The sequence below is a fragment of the Chrysoperla carnea genome, chromosome 2 (genome assembly GCF_905475395.1).
Source record: "Chrysoperla carnea chromosome 2, inChrCarn1.1, whole genome shotgun sequence".
Classification (NCBI taxonomy): Eukaryota; Metazoa; Arthropoda; class Insecta; order Neuroptera; family Chrysopidae; genus Chrysoperla; species Chrysoperla carnea.
In genome coordinates this window covers 5,271,086-5,297,385 of record NC_058338.1, presented here as the reverse complement: position 1 = coordinate 5,297,385, position 26,300 = coordinate 5,271,086, and the positions used below count along the sequence as shown (strand labels likewise).

General features: G+C 31.6%; 1 protein-coding gene across 1 annotated transcript in view; it reads right to left on the bottom strand.

The window, feature by feature from the left end:
- LOC123293881 (polyhomeotic-proximal chromatin protein-like) overlaps nucleotides 1-25,222 on the bottom strand; it is a 79,687-nt gene extending 54,465 nt beyond the window's left edge. Inside the window, exons 1-2 of the mRNA XM_044874856.1 lie at nucleotides 25,127-25,222; nucleotides 18,425-18,471 (exon numbers count right to left, since the gene is read on the bottom strand). Of these exons, the coding sequence (XP_044730791.1) occupies nucleotides 18,425-18,471; nucleotides 25,127-25,129 (50 nt within the window). The 5' untranslated portion in view covers nucleotides 25,130-25,222. The remainder of the gene's footprint in view (nucleotides 1-18,424; nucleotides 18,472-25,126) is intronic.
- Nucleotides 25,223-26,300: the final 1,078 nt, after the last annotated feature.

The window sequence follows — 26,300 nt, the reverse complement described above, 5'->3', positions numbered from 1 at the left end:
TATCTGTATATGTTAAAATTATATGTCATGCCTTTTCCAAACTGAATTGATTTGGAAGATCACCGTCAATTTTGTTAATTTTTTCGGGTATGTAATCCTTAGCTTGCACTTAGCTAAGAACACTTCCCGTTATATAATAAGGTTGAACGAATATAATTTAAAATCACCTTTTTTTACCTAGTGTCAAAAGCTTTATTAAATATTTAGACCATGTTAGAAACATAGAAAACAAAAGTCCTTTTCAAATAACATAAAACATTTAAAGAATGAAACTGTTACTCTGGAAAAACTTTGAAATGAAGAAAATAGCAAGCATACAAGACAGACACACATCAAGGGTGAAAAATGAAATCAGTAGGGGTTATTTTTTCTCTCTAATATGAGAAAAAAAAAAGAGAACCTTTGAGATTGATGTTAAAACTCCACCATCCAAAACCATATCGTATATATCTAATGTTTGTATGTTACTTTCAAATATTAAATTTAGGGACTTGGCATTTGTATATCTGTAGTATATATATATATATATATATATATATATATATATATATAGGTAATATTATTATTATTAGAGCAGCTGATTTTAATTCTAGGACCAACGCAACGTAACGCGTACTATTCTACTTCTATAACTAAATATGTTTAGTTGCTTGCTTTGCTGATGATGACATATCTACTTTAATATTATTGCTATTTCTTTTTAGTTCATTTATAGGGTATATAGCTTGTTTATTCATTTTATTTTATATAAGAGTAGAACGACCGCTTGCTCCAGCGCTTTCAATCCCATGCGGTGTTTGGATAAATTTGATGTTTTGTATATAATCAAACAAAGTGGTTATAATTTAAATTGCTTACTATGAAATAGTTCACAACAATCAAATAGGTATGATCAAAGTGGGAATTGTCCCGAGAAAATGTTATAACTATGTTATTTTGTGGTTATCATATTTTAAGGTAATTCACGCGTGTGAGTATCGGCGGAGATTTTAATCCCCAAACTCCAGCATAAAGAATCATTCTATAAAATATTCATAGATAGGCAACTCTAAAATCCTGAATTTTTTTTTAATATTACGGAATTACTCAGTCTAAAAAACCGCAAAGGTAGCACTGGATTGCCGAATGTCCTTAAACGAGCTCGCGGAACAAATGAATGTAAACCTGATATGGGTACCTGTACACAAGGACATTCCAGGAAATTGTGAACGTGCTTGCCAGAAATGGGATACAAGCATCAATAACAACAGACACAAGTATCAATAGACATCTGAGAGTGCCATTTGCGAACAACAAGTTGCCCCTCACAGAGGATATCTTATAAAAGGCCAACTTTAGATGGAGGGAGGAACGTACTTGTGGTACTACAAGACAAATATGGTCTGAGTGTAATCGTAGGCGTTCTGAAGATCACTTACAAAGGCTTAACTATTATCAAAATTGCTGTGGCTATTACAGGACAATGAATACTCTATTGATAATATACCGTAAAAATAACGATATAATATACGTTATTTTTGAGGTCAGATGATCACGTGTGAACTACCTTAATATGTATTTGCAAACTTGTAAAAAACAAGTCGATTGAGAATCAAAATATATCCATTCAGACGAGTGTCCATTATCCTATCTATGAGTTTTCATTGATTTCCCAATGGGTGTTGAGTAAACATCAACATAATATAATGATATAATTTCACTAAAAGAGTGACCACCTTTGGTCTCTATATTCATTCCCACAAACAATCTCATAGTATTCATTTTGTTTGTTAAACTATGGAATCACCTCTCCACTGGACATTAAATTTTAAATTGTATATTCTGATTATTTTACTCGAAAAACTGTTCAGTAGTGACTAAATCATTGTCCTACTATTTTAAATTACTTCAAACTGCAATTATACTTTGCCGCTTTAAGATTTTCATACCTTTTCAAGTTTAAGGACTCACTTATAAAACTTATAGCTCCTGGTTTTCAAGTGTGCTGTTATTAAACATGAAAGCTTGTGACAATGAGAGGGCGATATTTTAAATTTTCAGACAAATTTTTAAGGAATCTTTCAAGAAACTAGAATAGTTTATTTTTTCATAGTTCAGTGTCAAAATTTTGCACAGTCCTTCTGCTGTACACAAAAGGCTTTTAATTATTTGGCCGCATCTAGCCATGTGCTATTACTCAATAAGGATTTTAAAAAAATTATCAAAATAATGAAGAGACAATTTCGTTTCTCCGTCATGTCATCACTGGCCGCTTATATTTAAGCTTCAAGAGACTCTAGCTTTTCCTGTTAAGTAAACTTTCTTCTCTTTTGGATAAAATTGGTCAAGCACGACAATTAAAATAATGATAAAGATAAAGACAAACTAATTTTCCTGATATAAAATAAAATTCAAATTAGTATAAATTATATTAAATACAGAAAGTCGTCCTTTTAAGAATATTGAAAGTTTTCAAAAGAAAATTGAAAAGGCATATACGCTTGGATGCTTCACAGAATATTTTCATTACTTCAATTTGTACAAACATTCTGAGAATAATAAGCACATCAGGTTTCATAAATATACCTTTTATATTTCGCACATCGTATAATAAAGAATTTTTAGAATCTATATAACAAAAATATTCTCTTCATATGGAATTACTAACGAGAGGAATATGAATCTTTATGATAAAGATGTGGTAGGTGATTCAATTCAACAACAAGAAGGGTATCCATGGAAACTCTATAGAATAAAACCTGATAGGCTACAGCCAGCTTTTTAGATCATAATACCGTACCATCCTTATCTTGACTAAGAGGCTATTATAACATGAACTTACTTATAATAAGAAGAAAAATATACTGAATTATATAAATATCACAGACAAAGAGGAATTTCTTTTTTTTTTGTGCTTGTAGTACATAGGATGTAGAATCTACTTTTTGAGTTGTTACACCAGCAGCTGTTTTAATACACCTTGTAATATGAATATGTGTGTACTCCTGCGTTGATGATACATCAGAAACGTGATGTGTCAAGAGGACAACGACTGGAAATTTGTTCATTCCTGAAATGGCTGGTTAAAATAATTGAAATAATTCATTTCGATTTACATTTCAGATAAATCGAATTGACTTATATCACAGTCGATTGTACATCAGCAGGAAAAATTGAAGGAAATAAATTGCAATATCACCTCTTTGCCTAAACCTCCTCCATACTACTGACTCTATAAGTGACGCTGAGACTTCTACACGCTTACTTTAGCCCAACATCCCTAAATTTGAAATCTGTTGCAAATATTTTTTAAAGAAATATGTGCTTCAATTTTTTGGTAACCTTTGCAAGTGAGAGGAAGCTTCCACAAGTGAATTTGTAAAACTTGTCTTGACTTCCATATACGAAGTTGCTTTAATGAACTCTCGATTATTCATTTCCAGTCGGGTTCACCGCAAAAAACAGTGAAACTCAAGTTTTGGGAGGAAATGTATTCCGGATTTATACACTTCCAGGTCTAAAAGTTCAAAACATGATGCAAGATCAAAAACAAGACTCGACTGACCAAAATCAAGACTGAGATTATATTTGAAAGATCAAGACTAAAACTAATCATGCAAGAATAAGATTCAATCGTCAAGATCAAAGCTTAAGACCAAGATAACTATGGTCTTGGTCTTAATCTTCCTTCATCGCTAGTTCTTCTTAAGTACAATTGGTGATCTGATGTCTGTGCATGATGCAAAGGGTCCTTAGCTTCTCTGCTGAAATTTGGATACAGATATTTCACAACCAATAATATTCCCTTTAGACTCTATATATCCTGAATGGGGGAAGGTGTCTAAGGACACTACATGTACACTTCGGTTTGACAACTCTAGACATATTATAAATTGCAAAAATTTCCTCTTTACTTCCCATTTACAATACTCTAGTGAAATAGAAACGAGGGATAAACGAACCCTTGCAATGTCAGACGACATGCAATGTGTGCTTCATATGTGTGTGTGTGTGTGTGTGTGTACTGTGTATCAGCTGATTTCCCTAACATCATCTATATGCTAAAAATATATAATTTTATTTCTTTCTTTTTCATTCGCATATATACAAATCTATCTTTGTTTATATAATGTAGTTGAGCGAACTAGTAATATTTGAATGTTTATGAAATAAAAGAATTATTAAACATTTTTTAATGCTTTTACCCAGATATATAGGTTTTAGGAGGCTATACGGTGTTTCTACAGAAAAAAAAACATGAGTGGAAAGAGGTGTTAAAATATGTGGGCCACGATGGAAAATATTCCATTATCTTTTATTTTTATGTCTTACTTTTCCCATATTCTAACGACATGGTTTTTCTTTTCTTATTGAATATCGAAATGCTTTTAGATAACTTTTCTTTCGCAGAATATTTTACACTTCGATGGCTTAATAAAAATTTATAAAAAGGAAAGTAAATATCACTTTAAGTGTGTTTTTTTGTTTGTTTACAGGGACATTCTTCGAACGGAAAGATAAAATCAGTTGAATTCTTCAATGACGGAAGACTTGTCAAAAAATGCTAATGATTTTAAGTAAGTATTCTTTTTGGATGTTTTCGACATAATATAGTTTAGTTATTTAAATCATACGAAAATGGAATTTTTCTTTGAATCACCTTGAAAATTTCTCTGATAAAAACTAGCCATTTAAATACATCGCCACGAGTTACCTGCAAAGTTTCCACTCGATTAGAAGAGTTAAAAAGCGATCCAATGCTTTTTTTCATTTATTGAATTCTCGCTAGGATTTAGGAAAAATTATAACTTACTAGCGTGATACCCGCCCGCTTCACTGGCCTTAAAAGTAAAAACTACCGCTTAATAGCCTCCAACTCTCTTGATCTCACTTAATCTCCTTCCGCAACACTGACAGGAATTGTTTTATACGCAGCTTAAATATACGGGGTGTTCCAAACCACCCGTCCAGGCTGATTATTCTGAATAGTTTTCAAAAAAAATTGAAACGAAAAAACACGTATCAAATATTTTTTGAAACTCTATCTAACCATACCAAAAACACCCTCCACCCTCAACCCCTGTTAGGGGTAGGGGGTGTAACTTGAAAAAATCAAATGGAAACCCCTATTTTTTTCTGCAGATTTGGATTCTTCAGAAGAAAAGACAAACATTTTGTCTAAGAAATTTTTCCCGATTTTCGGTAGATCACGCTACAATCGACAAAAATCGTTCTTTTAGATTTGGCATTAGAATTGCAGTTCAAGTGAAGGCGAGAAAAGTTTTTTGAGTCGAGAATAGTTATTTTCAATTTTGTTTTTGTTTTTTTGAAGAAAAGACTATTCTGTTTTTGTTTTTCATATTTTATTATGATTTAGAAAAATTATTTTTGTAAAAATGTTTTTTTTTATTTTGGAAAGTCTGAAAAAAAATTAAATCTAAAATGATTCATATCTAATTCTTTCTAAGAGCTTTATTTAGCATCCTCCCAATTGTCTAGTGGTTTACCTCAATTACCGCAATTCGACATTTTCGCTTCTCTTTTATTTTCGTTGAATTTCTAACTTTTGTGTTGCTTTTGTTTTGTTTTTGTTTTGGTTCTGTGTGTTTGTGTTTTTATTTTTATTTTTACTTTTTCGTTTTGATTTTTGTCATTGAACGGCGCAATTCTTATGCCAAATCTAAAAGAACGATTTTTGTCGATTGTAGCGCGATCTACCGAAAATCGGGAAAAATTTCTTAGACAAAATGTTTGTCTTTTCTTCTGAAGAATCCAAATCTGCAGAAAAAAATAGGGGTTTCCATTTGATTTTTTCAAGTTACACCCCCTACCCCTAACAGGGGTTGAGGGTGGAGGGTGTTTTTGGTATGGTTAGATAGAGTTTCAAAAAATATTTGATACGTGTTTTTTCGTTTCAATTTTTTTTAAAAACTATTCAGAATAATCAGCCTGGACGGGTGGTTTGGAACACCCAGTATGTACAGTACAGAAATCTTTAACTTATGGTTCAAAGTGATGATCATCGATGGAGCAGATTAATTTTTTTTTTAAATATATATTTATAAATTATTATAGCTCATGTGTTATTCTGATCTATGAGCTATATTATTGTACAGTTTCATTCAAATCCATTTGGTAGTTTTTGCGTGAAAGCGTAACAAACAAACAAACAAACAAACATCCTTACTTTCACATTTATATTTTATAGGGATGTAAATTATGTTATGTTCTTATGCTTTTTTCTAACCTTCTTCGATGTCTGTCTGTTAGGTTTATACCGTCAATACTAGAACTAAGGATTTGTTAAGTGAAGTAAAAATTTAATTTACGTAGAAGATGGGCGTAATCCGATTTTTGATATATTTTCAAAAAAGCAATTTACAAAAAATACAATATGTATCACGTTTACAAAAATCTGACACTCCAACATATACAAATCCTACGCCTCCCTCAAAGTGAATGTCAAGATCTTTCTCTAAAATATATTTAGGTAAAAAAAAGACCCAAAAAAATGATTGATAATCATCTCTTTAAGGATTTTAATCTATATAACAAAAATATTTCAATTTTTTTTTTTTTAATAAACTATTTTTGTTATTTAAATTCTTGCCTTTTTCCATTTCTTTTAAATAAATCTTTACCTACCTGCTGCTCTGTTAAAATACTAGAATGGAGGACAAATAGATGAATACTATTTGACACATGGTGTGCGATAATGAAGTTACATAACCTAAGATTTTAAAGGTTATGTTGGCTCTTTTTCACTTAAATGTCAATAATAAATGATTTTAAAATAAATGATCGTTAAAGACTTCGTTCGATGTTCTTTAGAATTGTTTGATTAAGATATATTGCTAGTCATTAGTCATAAGCGTCGACATCGACATTTTGTTCATTATGGTGTAATCGGTAAATATACTTTCAATTGGATAAAATCACAGCAGGTGGAATTCATATATTTTTTGTAAGATATCTAAAAGTAATAGGTACGTCACAAGACAAGCAGTTTCTTTTGATAACATCGGTGCAATATTATATTATTAATTGTTATAAAAGATGTCTTTTATATCATTAAATATTGAAACATATTAATTTTCTAGTAGAATTATCAATTTTTTAAGGTTATGATAAAATATGTTATATTTATCAATGTGTCAATATTCGGTATAACATTAGGTATAACATCCAACATCTATTTATGATTTATGAAATAGCAGACCTCCAGAAATCAATTGCGTTAAGGTATAAAAGGAAACGAGTTAGCTGACAAAGCGGCAAAGGATTAGAGCTCGATACAAATATCGCAATCACCCACAGAGATGCTAAGAAACTCATCAGTTACAGAATGAAATCACATTGAGACCAACAGTGGCGCAACTTAGGCGGAACCAAGCTGCATGAGATACGTGAGAGTGTGTTCGATTCGGTTCCCAAATTTGGCAGACGAAATCAGGTTCTGATCACCAGAATGAGAATTGGACACACAAAACTCTCCCACTCGCACTTGATAACGAAGACAAACCCAGAGGCATGCCAAAATTGTGGAGCCGTACTGACCGTTCCACATATAATGGTGGAATTAGAGAGCCTCTAACAACAACGAAGAGTCGTGGGTCAGCAAATTAATGTTTTGTAAATAGTAGTCGTTAATGACCTCGCCGTTAAAAAGCGACTTTAAATAAATTTATGATGGTGAGAAGTTCCTGATGAAATTATTAGGAATATCCGTTTGTATAGCAGATAGATCTCTCATCATTGTTAATAAATTTGTACCTACGAAAGTATTCAGTGATAAAATTTAATACCTACGTATCGAATTCAGAGAATTCGATCGAAATACATTTCCCATAAAGTTTTGGTGTACGGTTCATTTAGGAATGTTTAGGTTATGAGATTATATGAAATATTATGTAATAATGTAATAAAAGTATGATATAACATACTGACGTCATACTTTTTATAAGTTTTCTTCTCTAGTTTAGAGTCTAGCCATGAATATAGATAAAATTCGAATATTTTTACAAAAATATTTTAAATTTATTTCGATCAATATGTATAAAATATTCTTACATATTTCATACTCCTAGCTAAGGAATCAGCATATAGCTTTCGAATAGAATTGATATAGAAGAGTCAAGGTGTTTATCAATTGGCTATAGCGGAGTTAAGCTAAGACATTTGGGGGAGTTCCAAATGAAGAGACGATACTTCTTTGGAGGTTTTATTACGAGCCTTATAATTAGACATCTAACGATATTAAGAGTTTTATGTGGTAATTGTTATCAAACTTCTATAATGTTCAACTTCATCAATTGTTTTGCGGAGTTATTTGAGAGAAAAATCTGGGTTGGGAAGTTTGTTTCTCCCCATGCTACAATTTACCGCGTGAATAATTCTCCCACTCCATGACCGGATGACGGTCAAAACTATCCAATAGTAAGAGTTGAAGCTTGCTAGATTTATTAACTAAAGCAGGACTGCCAAAGGCTCTAGTGAGTCTAGGCTCCGTCAAAGACTCTTGACTAATTTACTCAACCAGCCTCAACCGGTTTCACCGCCTTTGCCAGGCGCTATACTTTCATTGTGAAGTAGTGGGAGTTAAAAAATTTGGGTGCTAAGCATTCTTCCTCCAATTGAGTAACGATCACATAGTTTTCCTATACCTCGTAAATATCTAAAAAGCAAACACCGAGTCATAGTCCATATCTTGTATTAATAATATAAATACCATACAACAGAAATATTTCTATACATTATTAAAATATTCACAATAGCTACTAAGCTATAGGTTCTTTCAACTCTCCAGCTCTAGCAGTAATAGCAGTGCAGTATAGACTTATAGAACAGAGAACGAACGGTTGTTAGATATGTTATAACGTTCATATTCTGGCTATAACATAGCACACAGTTAGTAGTGCTATACTATACAAAAAGAGGGGATTCAGACGAACAGACAAACAGACAGACTTTTATGGGTAAAATACTACTAGATGGATGGATGTGGAATGGTTTTGTATATGAAATGTCTGTTATAAAAGTTTTTTTGTACCTCTATGTTCATGGAATATTAACAGGTAGTCAATCATACTAATATTGTAGTTGATTGGAGCTATATAACTGAGATAGACAGTGCTGAACAGCCTTTGACTTTGTTGTGCTCTGAGTAATTTTTAGCAAAAGAGGTATGTTCCGAAATGAGAAGGTGATGTACAGTATCTATGTTACGAAGTGAGATGGATGATACTCTTTGAGAGAAACCGTTAAAGTTAACTAAAGAGTAACCGTTGCCTATCTGTAAGTAAGTAAGCGCTCACCACCACACTCTCATCTCATTCGCAAGGCTTACATCTCATTGATAAGACTTACATCGAAGTGGCAATAGCTGATGCAGCATGTCTCTGTGCATTATATCAAAACTTTTGACCAATAATGTTGTATACAAGCCACAATACTTACTGAACTACAAAAGTAATCACATGAATGTGGAGATGATACTCGCGTGTACTCGCGTCGAAACTTGTCTTTGACTTGGATACAAAATCACTTTCTTTGTAAAGTTGGGCAAGGGGAGGAAAAGGCAGGCGAGATACCGCAAGTATCACCTCTATAGTCTTGGTCCTCGTCTGACTTGAAGCAACTTCGCGAAAGTGTGAGGAGGTTTCAAAGTTGCCTTTGAATTGGGTACAAAAACACCACTTTTTTTAGTGAAGTCAGGCAAGGTGAGGTAAGGACAGGCGAGATACTACAAGTATCACCCCCACATTCCTGTTGATCTTCCGGCTTCAAGCAACTTCACAAAAGTGTGGAGGAGCCTTTAAAGCTTTAAACTCTTATCGAGGCTAGCGACGATTTTGAACGTCCTTTGCTTTTCTTCGGACTTATTTCACCAGATTCATAGGAAATTGCCGTATATTGGTACGAATTTAGATTATATTAAATCAAAATCAGGAGTAAATCTTGTAAACTCTTTTGCACCGCAATCAGTTTGATCAGTTGCATCTCGTCTTTCTTCAAAAATGTTTCACGAGTATCACAATCTTGATAAAAGAAATGTACCCGCTTGTTTTTTGGTGACAGACAATTATTATATCTGATTGAAGATTTTTTTAACCCAGGTTAGGTTGGGTTAGGTTTGAGTAGCTGTCCAGGGGTCAGACATACTTAGACCATAGGATCCGTTGTGATACCGAAAAAGAGTTGGCGCATCCCCGGCCACTAATCCATGAACCATCAGGAGCTTTTTAGGAACAGCAGTAATTCTTTGACGTCATCGAGTTTCAGATTTTATTTATCTCAAGTGAATGTAGGTTTACACATGGATTTCTCGATTTCTTCGACCTTGTGGCAATGTTAATGCTTGCCGAACCTTTGTATGTCAGGGGTATCTTCGCATGATCTGAGCCCTGAGTAAGTAGAAAAGTTAGCTTAGGCGCTTTGAACGAATTTTGCCTGTAATTGAGAACCAATCTATGCATTGAAGTTACATGACGTTAACATAGAATTTTTGTATATAAAATGTCTGTTGTATAAGTTTTTTTCTTCTGTATCGTACACTTTGTTGATAATACTCTAGACAGACTTCCATACACTGATCGACTGACAGACAGACGTACAGACGTAGAGACAGACAGACGTACAAACAGACAGACATATTTGAGAGGTAAGGAATGTTGTCATGTTCGTTGGATTTGTATATTCATAATAATATGTATTATAAACAGTATTAGTTAGTAGGTATAGTGTGTGTATGTATGTGTGATGATTATGATGATTTTTTTAAACAATAAATATATAACACAACACTACTTTTATTCAAAAAGTTTGTCATCATTCACATTTATATTTTATTATTTGAACTACTGTTTAGTGTGTTGTGTTGTGTTGTTAATATAATGTTTGTTATATGATGTGTTATAATATGTTTGGTTCGTTCGTTCAATGTTGAATAACTATAACTATAACTAACTGCTGTAATTTATTTATTATTATTGCACTAATTTTATTTTAATTATCTGGAAAAAAATTATATTTTGTAGTGTGTGTGGTTTTTTGTTTCAAGTGTTTCTTAATTATAGTAACAAATTGCATGTAAATTGCATTTATATATCTACAGTGAAGTTTAAGTGTTGTTTTAAGTGCGATTTTAGAAAGTGTTTTTTTGGATATTTTTTTCTAAATTAAGATAGTTAATGTTGTTACGTTATTGGACCATCTAAGAATCAAAAATTTCAGTTTCTTGTGCTTGTATACGATGTTTCAAATAATTTAAAAATTACAGTTTCAATTATAGTCATTTCAGACTTCTTTAATTCAAAATATATTATTAAATCATTTAAAATTTTTATTTAAAACTTTTCATAGTAAATAAATTAAAAAACTGTAATTTTTATATTTTTGTGTTTGTATTTTCTGAGAGCTCTTTCTAATATTTTTGTACCTTTTGTACCTAATGTGGGTCGTTACTTATTTAATTCAATTCAAATTTTATTTTCCAATATTTTTGTAAAATCAAGAAAATATAATTTAATTTAAACGTAAAATAAATATTAATAATTTTTAAATTTTATAAATTAATAATAATAGACAAGATTAGAGAAATTTTAGTAATAATGTTAATTGTAATTCCAGTTGTATTTAGTTATTCCTTTTTGGTTTGTGCATTTCTAAAATAATGTGATGCTTTATGTCAAAGGCTCTTATACCCCGATGTCTTCTCAAATCTCAAAAACTTCTCAAATGTTTCTACAGAAAACATATATATACCCGTCTTGAATATGATAAAGCGTCTATAACATCACAAGGAGTCTAGCGGTTTTTGAAAATCTGGAAATGTCCTTGATTTTTAATTTTGTCCTGGAAATATCCTTGATTTTTTTCGCATCCTTAAAATGTGTATTTTCGTACTTAAATATAAGTATATTGAATTTTTCTCGTATTTTATCTTTATTTAGAAGCATTTTGAAGCATCGGATTGAAATATCTATTAGCCGATCATTTTTTTTTAATATTCATAATTTTTGTTGAGAGTTTTATTATTTTAATTCTTATATTAGATAAATTATAAATTAAGCTTTTTCAATTTAATTTTTAATTAAAACAATAACAAGAGATTAAAGATGTGCATATAGTTAAAGCACTTTTGTAACGAAGTATTAAAAAGATTAAGACTTGATTATTTTGTTTCTTATACCTATTGAACAGATTCTAAAAGTTAGAAGAGAAAGAATCTGTACAAAGGTTTTAAATGAATTATACCTATATAATATTAAAGTTTGAGTTTAAATACTCCTAGGAGGTACCTGTTATGACGAAACTTATCGACATATTTCTATAATTTTTATATAGAAAAATATTTTAAAATTTATACCTAAATATTGTCTGAGATTACAGAAATATTGGATCATATTTTATTATAATTTTAGTTTTTATTTTAAACATTTTAAGTTTGTGAGAATTGTAGTGAAAGTTTTAAATAAAAAATTTTTTTTTAGATTTTGTTTGGTTTATTTTAATGCTTTTTGTGACAAAAAAAAAATCATGAAAACTTAAATTATGTTAAAATAATTTACGACAATTTTCCTGTAAATCTACAGGAGTTGTCTTTAAACCTATCGAGGACGCAAGACAACTTAGGGTAAATGTTCCTATGATTACAAGCATTGTTTAATCTATGTTACTAATTTTTCATTCTTCCATCCGCTGTGACTTTTCTTTACCGCAGCAATACTGAAGTACTGAGAGAGCAGCAAGTAGGAGAGCCCTAAAAATCCCTGGACACTTGCCCACAGTACTCAATAGATAAGAGAATCTGTTGAGGAATCGATTTTGATTTTTTAGTTCAAGCTTAGGGTTCCCTACCCGAACAACCAGATAAGAGATTATAATTATAATCTACAAACGGCTTTGCTTATTTTCTTTAAACATAGTTAAAAACACTCTCGATCAAATAACCTTTCAAACAAAATCGAATCGATCAGACCTGATTTTATTTCAAGGTTTTTTTTAAACTCAAATTTAATAATATTATTATTTTCTTTCTTTTTGTTAAAAATTTTAAGCAAAATAAACCACCAACGCCTGGTTTTTTTAAAATGTTTTTCAAGTTAATTATACTTTTAATACAATGAAGATTTATATAGACAGTTTGTATTCGTAGCTTTATCCTATGACATTAAACATTAGACATAATTACACGGAACGACTGAACCCCCAACAACGAGAGCATTTATCTAAATTACATTTCTTTTTACACAAAATGTATTATTATTACTTAAAAAGCCTCCTATTATTTATTAAAGGACATTAAACAGCTGAATCAACTGATAGTGATAACATATTGATTTTTTCCTTCCGCGATACCAATAAATACAAAGGCCACAAATGATATTGGGTTTTCGCATCACGGAATGTTTTCCATAATAATAATAATAATGATATAGACTGGAAAGGCATATATAGGAAAAACCATGGTTAATGACTTTTTTTTTTTGCTTATGTATGTATATATTCCCTCCTATTGGAAATGATGCACGGAAGTTTGAGTGTCAACCTCCGTTCGCTCCACATGTTTTCAAATACATTTTCTCTTTCTGCAGCTTAAATCAATCGTAACTAATGATCTTTGGTTTTACATATAACACGCCTACAAAGTTTGCATTTATATATAGGTTTATTTTTAGTTATAATAAACTTTTGGAATCCAAACAAGCAATTTCATAACTTTCGAGTTTAAAAGGAAGTTGAAATCTAAAGATGGACTAGATCACTGTTGGACAGAATTTAACTTTATTGTGCTCAGAGTGACTTACCAGAAGAGGTATGTTCCGAAGCGAAATGGATGATGTACTGTCTGCTTCTACTGTCTGCTTCTGCAGAACTGAGTTACTCTAAAGAGTAACCGTTGAAAACCAGAAGACTAGATGTAAAAAGAAATATAGCTTTGAGCGCATGGGTTACTTGAATAATGTTCTTGCAAGACTTAAATCGACTGAATCATTTTTAATAAGCAAATCTAAAAGATAATAACAATAGTACAAAAAACTGGTACCGCTAATGGGTCCTTAGCATTTAGATCAAGGGGTCTGTGTCCTCCTTGAGAGAACCTTTCACTTGAAGGTGAGACGTCTCCAGTTAAGAGGTACTATTTTAAACAGATGAAATTATAGTATTCTATCGAGGCGAGACTCCACATATAAAGCTCAGAGCTTCTCCACCGGAATTGTTTTCACACAAGAATTTAGACCCAAACCTGCCGTGAAAATAACATGTAGAGAGGTTTCATCTTCCTCCAGACAGGCTTACAAGCGGATACATCAGATATCTATGATATGAAGGTAGTTCGATATCTATATTATGAACTTCAGTAGACAGTGTCTTGTTAAGAGTCCCAACATCTTTCTCAACTGTGTTCTAGTGAATTTCAATCTAGCACAGTCGAATACCCTGCGCAAAGTCCCAGTAATTAAAATAGCTTGTCGCAGCCATTCCTTGAAATTATATGCAATTTACATTTTCGAGAATAAAATGAGTAATGAAACTGCAATTTTTTGCCTAGATTTTGTCAGATTTCGCATAAAAACTATCAGTTATGAGAAAACCGGCTGGTACGATTTAAGCACTGATGCGCAATAGATTTCTCTCCCCCACATCTTTAATAATAAAAGTTAGAATGTCTCCACTTTTCAAACAAATCAAATCAAGTATTTTTTCATCATTTTTATAAAATCAAATTTATTTTTGATGTTTCATTTTTCGAAATAATAATTGGCCTAGAATCAAATTTGATTATAATATAATAATATATTTTAAATTTAATTTATTGATATTAATGCAAAAATATACAATAGAATTTGATCGTTATATATGTGAGTGCGTATTTGCATATTTATTGAAATCTTCATTTCAATTTTAAAATATTCAATGATGAACAACCTATCGCTATATTAATATAAAAAAAAATATAATATATTCATCGATTTATTGTAAATCATCAAACGTATTTTTTACGTCTCAAATATAGGTAACAACAGAGAAAGACTACGTGATGTAGTGACATGTAGATGTTGACAATACTTACTCAAAGACGAGAGAAAAAATTATTGAAATTAAAAAAATAAAAGATAATGTCATTCATCAAGGTACATGTAAAACAGATAATGTCAAAGCAGTTTATAAAAAAGATGACTTGAAGTATATATTCTTGAAATTATTCATGTCAAGATGATTATGATAAAGGTACCTGTACGAAAAAGCTGTATGTGATCATTTTAAAACTCTTTTTATTAATATTAAATCAATGGACACACATGAAGCCGGGAATTAAGCCATGAACCCTATACTTGCACGATGGATGCTCTGACCACTAAGCTACAAGATTCTTTCTTGGTGAAGTTGTCAATCTTTTTTAAAATGGAGGACTCAACGAAAACAGGACGCGTTTTCACAGTTGGGGCCAGGGTTTTAAAAATAAAAACGTTTAAGTAGTTACAGCTCACGATTTTCGTATGAACTGTGGGTGAAAAAGTAATTTAGCTTCATCAAATGTGTAGAGGTAAATTTAGAGTGAAAACAAACAATTGGCTGAGATAATTGTTGAAATATTATGTATAGAAAGTTTTGGATGCCAGTGCTTGCATTATTTTTTAATAAATTAGAAAAATCTAAAAAACCAACACAATTATTGCGATTTCAGACCGCCAAAGAAAAAGGCCAAAACATTCAAATATCTTAGTCAATAATTAATTCGAGACCACAAAAATCTAGGTATCTTTATATGCATAGATATCTACCAATCAAATCTCAAAAATCAGGTTTCGTAAAATTTACAATTACATAATAATTATCGGATTTGAAAAATGACTTCAGTGCGATTGGGGTGATTCTTAGAATTAAACAGTTTGAGATCAGTTATTTCAGTTTTTCTGTTCTCTAGTTGTTAGCTAAGACAGATTATATTTTCTGTTTAAAGGTTTTTATATATCCAACTATAGTTCTTAAAATAAATCTTTTTAAATTTCAGCAAAAAACGGAATTTATATATTTTTTATGTAAACAGGAAACAATCAAATTTATAAAACTATCACCCCTAGGTATAAAAAAAAAAACAAAAACTATAATCCTTTTTCTTTTTATTATAACGTAATAAAAACAATTTTATCAGTTTTTTTAGTTGAGATTCAGCACTACCGAGAGATAACCTCAAATAAAATTACTGTTCCAGTGTTCAAACATACGATGATTTTTTTTTTCTTTATCACAGTGCCAGTAAAATAATTTTATGAACAAATATCATAAAAGATAAAACAAATAAACATACACACGAAAAATAAAAATTATTAAATTTTTTTTATTTCATTCTCTACACTTCCCATGTTTCATAAATACGAAAGAAATACATCATACATAACGTACACCATATACAAGAGGCAGAAACAAAATAGTTAAGAAACATGGCAACGTTGATTTTGATTACATACTTTGACTCAATCCACATACGGATTCCATTTTGTATTACAATTATAAATACAACAGTAACATTCATATACATTAACATGTATATTCGATAGAGAAAGCTACAACCTGAATTATGGTTGTTGCGTGCCATAGACGATACAAATGTTATCACATCAACACACAGTAAATATGACAACACTGTAGTTATAGTGAAAGCATTGCATATAAAATAAGATAGATGTATAAATTGTAATTGGATAAATAGAGATCGAATTAAAACTGGTTACAAGTATTCCCCTTGTTTGTGTGTATATTGCATACGATACACACATGCAAGAACAAAGACAAGATATGTTTTTTTAAATAATATAAAGAGAGATGAAATTTTTAAAATGAGTTGCATTTTTCTTTCCTCTAAAAAAATATCGTACAGTATCGTATTATTTTGTTGTAGATCCAATGTACGATGTCCTGTCATATGAGCGTAATCACAAAAAACATCTTAAAATGGAGCCTGGCATGACTTTATGGATCTGGCATGAAAATCTGCATTATTTTCGTTTTAATACTTTCATGTGGTACTAAATGTGTGTAGTTCGCCTTTGTTGGGAGTAGAGAGGCCTGATTGAAAGAAGGCTTTATGACAGATTTTGAGTCATGAAAATAGCTCGTGGCGGTTTATGGCCATTGAGGTCTCATTAGTCATAGTTGAGTATAGGGCTGCTAGGAATAGTTGACTTGCTGAAACAAAGGCCTCAGGATCAGCATCTGCATGGTGCCAAGCTTCCTGTAAAGCCGTGTTATTTTGAAGGAGCTCGACTGACGTAAAGTGAATATTTTGGGGTAAGACATACTTAAACCATAGAGTACGTTGTAATACCGAAAAGCGGATTGGCCCATCCCCGGCCACTACTCCAAGAACCATTTGGAGTATTTTAAAAACAGCATCAGTGCTTTGACGTTAACGGTCGGAGAGATCGTCATAGAAACGCAGGCTCAAGTTAGTCCATCTCCTCATTGCAAGAGGTGGACAGTGACTTTCCTCACTCAGACACCTCCTATTCTTCTTCTCTGTGATAGCTCCTGCATTAATCGTGATGCATTTCCACCGTTGATTTTTCAACAAGTTTTCGTCATATATTTTTAAGATAAAGATAGAGAACACATGATTTTTTTGTTCGTATCGAGAGAAGTAGACAACACAATGTGGCGTTTCATTTCAGAACTACTGATGACTGACATGATGATGCGTTTTAATCGCAGACCGAATAGGCAATAATAGGGTAGTAAAAAAAATAAAAAAGTATAAATTTAACGAGTTTTTAAACAGTAAGTTTTTTTTTCCTATGGTTCTTCTGTGATGAAGTACGAACCAAAACTTAACTTTTTTATTTTTTTGTAACTCGAGGCGTTTTTTTCTTATAAAAAATATATAAAAATGTCGGGTAATTTTAGATTAAATTGTAAATGTACCTACCTACCTACGTTATCGTGATGTGACGGTCGGTGTATCGAATGTTCATTTTGCACCGTATTGAAAACGTGTATAAGGAGGAACTTACGTTTTTTAATCGGAAATGAAATGTTTATCAAATTTTAAACGTTTCAATGACTTTTGTGCAAGAATGTGTATACTTATAATCTATTAGAAATCAACATCGTTTTTCTTTCCAATATTCGAAAATATTTAACTTTGTTAACGGAGTTTCTCCTCTCTATTTGCGTTTTCTGGTGACTCTTTGATCATAATATTTATTTCGATATTATTCAACGAAAGCGATTCGAGCGTTATAACAGGTCCAAATCTTGACAGCGACAGTCTGTCAGTTATAATTAATGATGATACCGGCCGGTAATGCAGTTTCTAGAGAATTCAGATGAGTGTAGCACATTCTTAGCTCTAAAAGTTACTTCTAACCTTTGAGATTCCAGAATTTTCTTACAATCGACGATTTCTTAATAAGATACTTATCTATAATAGGTATCTACTTACCCTTTCGTTCTCCTTCCAATTTTTCCCTTATTTTTTAGTGGTACAACCTGTAACAAAATCGTTTTAACTATGAGACAAATTATTTAAATTAGAGCTCACAAAATTTTGTAAATCTATTTTTATTCTATAATACATTTTGTTAGTATAGAGTAACATTAAATGCTTGAGTAGAGGAAGGTGTCTAAGTTTATAAACTGCATAAAGACTTCCCCCTCACCAGTGACAGATTTAAGGGGTGATAAAGGAGCAGTTGCTCATTAGACCTCCGAAATAGGACACCGGAAGAGTTCCGAAATGCATATACGAAGACAGAAAATAAAAAAAAAGTAGAAAACGACAAATTCCTATGAATCTGCAAGTTTCTGAAGATGCAAAAAACATGTATGGATATTTCGCCCTTCATACAGGCCCTACAACGTGAGATCATCAGAGATCTTCATGTTATGAAGGTGATAGTTCAATCAACAGTGACTTGTTAAGAGTCCCACCACCCTTCTCAACTGTGTTCTAGTTTAGGCCTCTTAGAATTGCCTAGTTGTAGTTAAACACAGTTTCCCAATAATCAAAATGCATTAAGCCATTCCTTGATTCGATAAATTATGAAGCATCTTTCTATAGGAATGACAAGCTCACGTGAAAGAGGCATTAGAAAGACCATTTTACTGTCAACGAGTCCATTTTTTCGTCTCCTTCAACGCCAGAGTGGCCTGGTACCCAGATCAGGCTGACTGTATCGTTCAATGTCAGAAGTAGACTATCCTAAATTGGAACCTTAACGCCTCAAAAAATTGATAATAGAGAATAGTTTTCCGTTATATTAATTAAAGATTGAAATTTCTGTAAGACACAGTATTTTTATTATTAGTTAATTAAAATTAATTTATATATGGGAAATTAATTCACTAGTTTTTTTTAGTGTTTTTAATAAAAATTAATATTATTGATAAAGATTATAATAATTATTCACTGAGAAATGAAACCGTATGGTCGTGTCAGCATTAAAAAAAAACTGTTGAATAAGTATTAATAATATACCTATCTTATAAGAAACTTTATTTCTTTAAGAGTCATTCACTCATTATCACATTTCGATAACACTTCATTATTATTCCCGGAAATAGTTACTGCTTCTTTCTTCATACTCTTTTGGTTATATCTTTATACCATGTATATATGAAATATATCAAGGTATGATAATTTTAGTCCCAAGTTGATAAAGCTTAAAAATATTGATGGTACTAAGAAAAAGGACACCAAAGTTTTGATCTAATTTGCGCCCTCACGGATAAAAAAGTGATTTAAACAAAAAAATATTTCAAGCAAAAGTAGTTTATTTTTTTTAAGGAACACTTTCATAGTTAAACTTTTGTTCTATCTCTAACGGTTTACAAGATGGTTTCTGTGGACCCAAGATTCTGACATATGTTGCTCATTTACGAATTCGACCTAATTTTTTTTGTCCTGAGTAAGCTATAAAAATTGCAACTAGATATCTCTTTTCGTTTATGAGTTATCGTGTTGACAGACGAACAGACAACCGAAAATGGAATAATTTGGTGATTTTATAAACATCTATACCAAAAATTTGCTCGCAGCTTCAACATTTTTAAGCGTTACAAATTGGAGACTAAACTTGGTATACCTTAATATTACAGGGTATAAATTTAAACGTTTGCGTGGAAGACTCACTGATAGATTTTTTTTTCTAGCTTTAAGTGCATGAGTTTCAACTACAATTTAAAAATTCTTTTCAAACAAATTCTATGCTAAATCGCTCCCGATTCAGTAGGTAAATTTCATCCCTGAATAAATATATGTATCTTGAATAACGTGTTTCAAGTACTCATATAAACCCATAAATAATAGACACAAATTACTGCCCATACCAGTACAGACTCCTATAGATTTACCTCATGCTTTGTAATTTTATTCAATTTTTGTCAATCATAACAATATTTATAATAATTGTCATTGACAAATTTGCTTGCAGCTGCTTACAAAAAAGTTTAGAATGAATTAGTATTAAAAAAATGATCTAAGTGCCTAATACTAAATTAAAATTTTTTTTCAATTTTTACAGATCAAGATCCAAAAAAGATTAGAAATTGTACTATATTGGACGAGAATTTACTTCGACATTCAGGTTAGTATCTAGTATTTTAAGTAACAAAAAAGGCATAATTTTTTTAATGCTCTACTGGGTGTCCTACAACACCTGTCGTCCTTTTTTATAAATTGTGCTAATCTGCGAAGAAATCCACGAACCAAATGTACTACTGTTCATAATGCCCATTAAAAGAAGTCCTGGCAGAAGACGAACGAATCAAAAATATAACTTAACAAGTTTTAGCTCATTAAAGTTCTAAATTTTTTCCAAATTGTCTGATCTAGCGATCTTATTATCTTTCTCTGATTTTCAAAGAAATCTATAACTATTCCTATTCATGATTTTGAAATTTATAGAGCATTTTGTGAGCGAATCGATTTTAATTATTGACACCTCATAAAGTTTTCATGATAAGAAATTTCGAACAACGAAGTATATACATTATACATTAAAACTTTTTCTCCACACATGATTTTGAAATCACAGATACCTATAATTTTATTTATTTTCGTAGTAGATAATATCTATATAGAGATAGCGATACAACAAAGAGGAGGGAGATATCTATACGTGATATGCATGGTATAGTTACAGTTAGAAGCAGCTATAGCCTAGCCTAGCAGTAGTACTGTACCACTGTGGTTATAATAAATAGATTTAAATAAGTAATGGTTATAACCAAACAAACCTCTCTTTATTCAAACATAGGTTTAGGGTCAGCTTTAATATTTGACAGTCATTTAAGGAAGATTGTTTTACGTAATCTTGAAGGTAACACTGAACGTATGACCTGGCGGAACAAATGAATGTAAACTTGATAATGATGGGTACTGGTATTTAAATCTAAGGAATTGTAATGCCAGCGAACTAACTAGAAATGATCAAGGCTGTAGGATACAAGCATCACTAAGGATCTTAAGAAAGGCCAATCTTAGATTCCAGAGAGCCCGTATAAGGAAAATCGTTGCGACTATAAAACGATACTGTCTTAGTCTTAGCGCCCTCAACAAGCGGACAGGATGAGGAAACAATGCCTTATCTTCTCTGTTACAGGTCAGTTTTTTCCCCGAGGAGATGGACTAATTTGAGTCCATCGGGAGAGAGGAGATGGGCCAATTTGAGGAAGCATTTTTTGATAATCTCTCCGATGTGTAGCCTGTTGACTCCTGCTGTTCTTTAACAGCTCTGAATGCTTCATGGCGTAGTGGCCGGTGTTAGGACAACCCACTTTTCGGTATCACAACGGACTCTATATGGTCTAAGCATGTCTCACCTCAGAATAACCACTCTAACTTAACCTAGACTTGCTACCTTTTTTTCAATTTTTAAATGTCGGAATGTATATCCCCGTCTTTCGAGTGCCATACAATTCCAAGCTCGCCACGCAATTAAAAATTTTATAAATATTTATATAGAGGATAATGTAGTTAGATAAAATCTTGACAAAAGCCTCTCAAATTTCCAACCGTTCTAAAATGACTCTCAAATACTACGCCTAGCTTTAGACCTAACGATGAACACACAAAGACCTATACATGAGCACACACACACACACACACGCACACTTCATATCAATGCACAACTCACAACACATGCACACTTCCTTTTACATTATTAAAGTTTGTTAACTCCCAGGCATTAGAAATTGTTGTTGTTCGAATAAATTTATCCATAATATATTTGGTTTGGTTGTACGTAATATACTCGTAGCTGTTTAAGGTGGGTGATATGGAAAAGTTTAGGCGAATAATATAAGCACTTGTCATATAACTGAGAATGTAGCAATTAGTTGTTCGTGAAGTGTATTACAACGTGGTGGGTGGTTGTATTAGCGAACAACCACCCACGCTACAAGAGATTTATACATTTCGCGATTAAACAAATTTTTCACAGGATAACAGAATAGCTACTCGCTAAAAACGAAATAGTTAAAAGTATAACAAATCACTATTTTGTAGTGACTATTTACTATTTTCACTATTTCAAACTTAAGAGAGTAGTTATTAACGAATAATCTTCTATTTTCTATATATTCCCATTAATTATAATTGTTCACACAACCGCTGCCTGGATTCAAACCTGCAACCTAAGTCTAAGTAGACAAACGGTCAAAGTCTATTGCCTTAGACCGCTCGGCGCTTTGACTGTTTCACTTAGTAAAAAGTATAATCAAAGGACTATCTCAAGGTACAGTAAAATTTGTGATTTAAGTATTAAGCTGTTTTTTTTTTAGGAAATAACAACTTCCAATTCATTTTTGGTTGCTGGCGTCCATTGAATAATACTATAACCAGTTGCAGCTACTTTGATGTCAGCCATAGCAATGAGATACTTGCAAATTAAGACGAAAGTGTGGTAGTGACTGCTTCACTTCGACCAACTTTGGCCAGTCAATTTAATAAGGTGTAAGTCCACCGTTATCTGAATCAGCGGTAAAAACTATCATATTTGATTCTCTTTTTTGCCCATAATGTTAAAAAGTTTTCCTATGTTTCAGAATATCTGCCGTCAAGTGAATGAAAATAAAGTTTTGTTAATTCTTCTACACAAATAAACAGAACAACCAGTTGAATTCAAGAAAGGTATCAGCTATCCATTTTACTACGAAATTAAACCATTTTAACAATTTTGTTTTTCTGATCCTTTCCTATTTTTTGTCCTTTGATTAACAATAATCAAGCTGTGTTTAATGTCAGAATAAATTAGGCAGTTTTTTTCATCTGCCTAACAACACCACCCGAAAACTCGTGGGAAATTCCAAATTATTTCACACATTATCTGATGCATATTATTAAGAAAAATTCTTCCTTAAAACAACGCCTTTATTTTAAAAGTGACCACCACACTTCCACTGTCGCTACGGAGCCCTAGTATGCAACAGTTTTTGTTTCATAAATTTTACTTAACCTTTATTGTATGGTTATCACTAGGAAAAAAGTGGAATAAATACATATTTTCCCCTACCTCTATTATTATTCTAATTCGTTTTATAAATATACATGAAAGTTGACCTTAATGGGTGGTTAACACATAGAAATGGGTGGATAAAAATGCTGATTAGACAAATCCAAAATCTCCACAGGTTCAAAGTCTTAAAAATTGGTAACTTTGAGTAATTAAACTGTCAAAGTTCAATAGGTACACGTAGATGAGAGGATACACCCTACCTAATATTCGTCAGAGAATAAAAATCACTGAAAAACTGTTCTCATATTTATTAAGAACCATCCAACGGCGCAAGAAAAAGAAACACAATAGAAATTGAAAATTCGTTTTTCAAATCGATTAAAAACCATTTTAAAGCAGGCACCTATATTTTCACTTCAGGGCTACAAAACTAATAAATTCAAACTATAGCAAAAATAATTGTGCTTAACTAACTTTTAAAAGACCACAGCCAATTGAAAAAATATGTTTGAAGAATGGAATTCAATTTAAAAGTTAAAAGAATTCCATAATTAACATTAATATTGTGAATATTTACGTAACTAAAAAAAAAAGAAAGCAAAGAACGCAGTAGAGTGCCTATTAGGCCTAATAATTGTAAGTATACACACAAGTGAATGCACCCAAACACACACACACACACAGATACAGTAAATCGTCGGAACGAAACCTCTACAATGATTGTCTACAAAGATAAAACTGTTATACATAATAATTTATTATTACTACAAAAAAAAAGAATCCTGAACAAAGAACCTTTCAATAATCACCCAGAAAAAATCATCCACTTTCACAAAAAAAAATTATGCAAAACAAATTTCTTTTTACAACCTTGAAAAGGACACATTATGAGCCTTTTTTTTATCTCATCACATATTCAGGGTCAGCATATGTTCTTAAAAAAAGAAGCGTCGGTGAACAAACATCTCAAGAAAATATATATAATTTACATACAACACACAAAAAGAAAGAAAAAATATTCTTAAAATATATGAATAAAACAAAGATGGAAATATATAGAAAGATATAATTGTCCTATTGACCTAGTCTCGCACAAGTAAAATGTAATCGATTTCCATCCAACTGGTGAAAAATATATTAATCAAGTAAACACAATTGGCAGCCATATTTAGATTAACAATATTTATGGTTGAGTATGCATGTATTATAATTTATTAAATAGTGGGTACAAAAGAAAAAAAAAAATTAGCCATACATAAAGCGAGCTAATCAAAAATTCACCGATAAAATAATATTCATTACATTCACACACACACACAATAAAAATGGATCCGATTTATCATCGAAACCGGTTTAAAAAAAATTAAAATAATATTATTTGCAAATAACTCGAAATTAGACTGTGAAATAACACCCATTATTTAACATTATATGTATACACATTCTTATAACTATACTGCGAGACTTACCCGCCGGACAAGTTTATTTCTATAATGGACGAACCCAAACAATCGACGAACGTCCCCCCTCCCCTCTTTACCTCGTATGTATGGATAGATAGATGGCTGCCACTCGTTATATGTGTGTATATGTTATACATGCATAGTGAAGATACAAACTCAGTTCACTCACTTTAAATAAAATGCTGACGTTTTTTTTAAAAGAAATTTTATAACAAAATTACTTACCATTCAGTAGATTTTCTTTAGTATTTTCTACACATTTTCACACAAGAAAAATTTCCATGTCACATGTCACACAAAATTCGAGGAAAAGAAACAAAAAAAAAGAAAGTTTTTTGTGTGTATGATAGAACACAAATTGTATAAGCTTACCGAACACTGACGACACTGCTGAGGGTATATCAACTGTGTGTCTAGACCCCTCTTTGTGCGAGAGAGAATTATTTTAAGTTGATTGGTGCCACAATTTACACCAATCACAAACAATGAGTACGAGTGTAAACTGGGCGGAGTTTACTGCTGTAGACTCTAAACAGAGATAGATAAGAACTGTTTTTTTTTTGTGGACCAAAAACTATCTTGTATCTTTGTTTATCAACATGATAAAAATAGGAATATTTTCAGCACCACAATATGAGGGCATAATATTGATGGCCAATGAGTATACGAGATGGTAAGGAGTCAAATAATACACACACAAAAGCTTGGTGCCCGTTCATAGGAGCAAAGATATGGTAAGTTTTATCAAAAGTGTGTACAATGAGAGAGTTTTTGGAGCATGGCTGATAAATTAATGACGCAAGCGCTTTTTTTGAACAAAGGCAGTGACATTAGGTCCAATAAAAGGGTGATCGACCGATCATCGACTGCCTCTGCCCGAATAGTTTTTATGACTAAGTAATCTTAAAATTGTTATTTTATTATTATAAATGCATTTCTGTATGCGTTGCGCTATGATCGTATTGTAAATAGGTGGGGCCTTCCGTCTAGGATTCGTAGTGATTCGATGTGGACAATCAACAAATTAATGCATGTTTTTGTGTTATAATTATATGTAATATTTTAATACATAGGTATGTTGTAAATGGATTTGGAAGTGGTTACAGCCTTTTATCTTATTTGTAAACACCTAAAATATGATAACACTACGAATCATAATCAAATCTTATTGTACGTGTTTGCTCCAATCGATATGACTCGAAAAATTTATGGAAATAATACATACCTACCAATATTAAATGAAATAACTAATAGAATAACTTGTTTACGGACTCTGTGTATATTGATTTTTTTTGGTTAAAATCGAGTTTCAAACAAAACTTGTATGTGGTTCCTAAAAAGGGATATTTTATTGTCCTTGAACTTTTCTGGAATCTCTCACAGTTTTAAAATGCACGTA